Source organism: Glossina fuscipes, unplaced genomic scaffold (assembly GCF_014805625.2).
Source record: "Glossina fuscipes isolate IAEA_lab_2018 unplaced genomic scaffold, Yale_Gfus_2 26, whole genome shotgun sequence".
Taxonomy (NCBI): domain Eukaryota; kingdom Metazoa; phylum Arthropoda; class Insecta; order Diptera; family Glossinidae; genus Glossina; species Glossina fuscipes.
Genome location: NW_023998421.1, coordinates 5,822,611 through 5,825,619, shown reverse-complemented (window position 1 = coordinate 5,825,619; position 3,009 = coordinate 5,822,611). Strand labels below are relative to the sequence as shown.

The 3,009-nt window shown below is 34.4% G+C and overlaps 1 protein-coding gene across 1 annotated transcript; it reads left to right on the top strand.

The window, feature by feature from the left end:
- The first annotated feature begins 349 nt into the window (after positions 1 to 349).
- Positions 350 to 1,488, top strand: LOC119635274 (metaxin-2-like). The gene has a single exon (XM_038029993.1). It carries the CDS (start codon positions 721 to 723, stop codon positions 1,483 to 1,485), a length of 765 nt encoding a protein of 254 aa, XP_037885921.1. The 5' UTR covers positions 350 to 720; the 3' UTR covers positions 1,486 to 1,488.
- Positions 1,489 to 3,009: the final 1,521 nt, after the last annotated feature.

The window sequence follows — 3,009 nt, the reverse complement described above, 5'->3', positions numbered from 1 at the left end:
GCTTAATTACGTTTGCATTCGTTTTGAAGAAGGAATGAAAATGAGCACTTACTTTACATGTTAAGAGCGATGTTGTTTATACTTAATTTGTCTTTCTTTTTTTTTTTTTAATTTTTCTTTTCCTTACGCTTGGAAACAAACGCCTGTTTTTAATTTCGTTTTTGCTTTCCTATATATACATTTTTTATTTATTTATTTATTTATTTGTTTATTTTTTTTTTTTGTCTTTCGCAATGACATTTTAAGACGTCTGTAAATTATACCGGTAATACCTAAGGGATTTAAAATCTTAATTTTTATCATTTTGTTTTCGTTTTATTCTCATTTAAAAAAAAATGTTGTGTTTAAGAAAAAAAATTATTTAAATTATGTAATAAAAAGAAAGAAAATTATAACCAGTTTTAGGCGAAGCTTTTCAATATAATCTGCACAAGAGTTCTATTAATTCCGACAGTGTTAGCTGATCATTCAAGACTAATATGCGTTAGATCAATATCCATTCTCTGTTACGTTTTCCGGTCTTGCAATCGACTCACATGTCGAATAGGGTTTTCTTTAATTCAATTCCACTTTTATCTAATGGCAACCCTTTGAGCATTACTGCTGAAAATCGAATGAATGCTAAAGCAACTGTTTGAGAATATATTTACGAAATCTTCAAAAACAAAAAAATAGCAGCTTTTAAGCGAAATTCACCAGTTGGTAGAGGAATTCAAAATAATGGGGAATATGAATGAACCTTGGCCCAACGATGCTGTACTTTATCAGCCATTTGAAGACGAGCAGATTTTACTTGCGGAGAAAGCCAGTTGTTCAGCTGTGAAAGCGTACCTGAGAATGTGCAATCTGCCCTACGACGTACAGTTCCGTGCTAATGCCGAGTTTATGTCTCCGGGAGGTCAAATGACAAAGCTGCCGGTATTAAAAGTTAGCGGCTTCGTATTAGCTGAATTTGAGCCCATAGTTAACTTTGTAGAGCAGAGAAGTGAATCTATTAGCAGGTGGATGATGGAAGATGAGAAAACGGAAATGCGTTCCTTTATCTGCCTGATAGAGAATACATTTACTTTGGCTGAAATGTATTGCAGCTTTATGCTGAAAGGTGTCTACGATGAGGTTACAGCTCCTCGCAATGGTTGCGTGTTTCCATGGCCATTAAATAAAATTCAAAATTTATCCAAACGTCATCAAGCAGAGAAAATGCTTAAAATTTATCAATGGACAGATATGAATTTCGACGATGTACTTGAAAAAGTAAGCACTTGTTGTAGATATCTCGAAATGAAATTAGAAGAAAGTTTTGGACCCTATTTCTACGGCGAAAGGCCGTGCGAGTTGGACGCTTTAGTTTTTGGTCATTTGTCTTCAATCCTTACGACAAATTTACCGAACAACGGTATAGCGCAAACTGTCGGGCAATTCAAATTACTGATGCAAGCCGCCCGATTCGTGGAATATAAATATTTTCAAAAAAAGTCCTTTTAATAAAAAAATATCTTTTGTGGTTATTTCTTAAAACAATCCCATTTGCATATAAATTTCTTGTCTAAATTTTTCCTATAAATTCCCCCGATAAAAATACATTTTTTCTCCTTATATTCTATATTTTATTTTCTATCGGTTTCGTTTTCTGCTCCAAGTGAAGTAATGCTTCAAAGAACGTGAACATTTCGAATAAAAGGAATTGATTCCGTTCGATGAGTGAGGTAGTTAAAGAAAGCGGTTTAATGAAACAATATTTCGCTTCTTTCATTTACCCCATAAGGTATGTTTTTGCACAATAAAATTCCGGTAATTATAAAAAAGGTGTAAAACTATATGTCACGTATACTAAAGTATTGTACTCCAATACAAATTTAATTTCTTCTTGTTTGAGTTCTCTCCGTCTCCAATTTGAATAAATTGTACAATTTGTGGTGCATCAATATTAAAGCTAGTACAACGCCAAAGAATCAGTAAGCTGATGTCTTCTCATTTCAATAACAATGCGGTTCCCTATGACTGCTAAATTGTGGTATGGGTTTTCCAGATTAATCAGGAAAGAACGGATTATTACACGTAACCGTTAAACGCAATGATCTACACAAAAACAGTATTTTAAAAAAATTATATCAACCCACCACAGCGAGACAAGGCCTACCAATAAATAGACAAGATCGCTTTGCTTAATACAGTTATTCGTATGTAGGCGATTTTCGAAGCAACGTCACATCGTTCATCCTGGACCGAAACATGACGATGGACCAAATTTCATCAAATATCTCAATACTTGTGTGATCTTTCAGCTTAAACATACGAAAACCGAACGTAAAGACGGACAACAGAGCTTAGATTGATTAAGAAAGTGATTTTTAAAAAATGTTCTTATCCGGCATCCTTCTGGATGTTACATGCATTCAGATAAACTTCATATAAACTTATTATATAATTGTATTGCAAGTGGTGTAGACAGCTTTTGCCGCAGTAAAAACATTTTCTTAGAAGACCTCCTTGTTCCTAGCAGTAGTATACTACAAATCTCATCGAATTGATTTTAAAATTGTGTTACGCAAAATCTTAGTGGATGCATTAAATGTTAACGTTTTATTAACCTGCTCGTATCAAGAAGAAAATTATTTGCGCTACGAAAGCTAGGCTTCGATAGACTTACAATCAAATAAGACATAGCACTTTTTAAAATTAATTGGGACGACGCAGCTCTTTGATAACGTAGCCTATAACGATGAGCAAAATGATGGGAAAAGTACTGACGACGACGCAGGGCATGGTCTTCATACGATAACAATCGGATTTTGCGACGTGTATGGTGCGCCTTGGCCTACCTGTAATCTTCTGCGCTTGTAATTTCCAAAATAAGTCCACCTTTCATTCCCAGTGACGAAGCAAAAGCAGTTCTCATACCGTTTAAGCTAAAAAACATTACCGGCAAATTCTCTTTATTTGCTTTAAATTACGAAGTATTGAACACAACCGAGCAATGCTATGCAAGCACTTCTTCAATTTACAAAC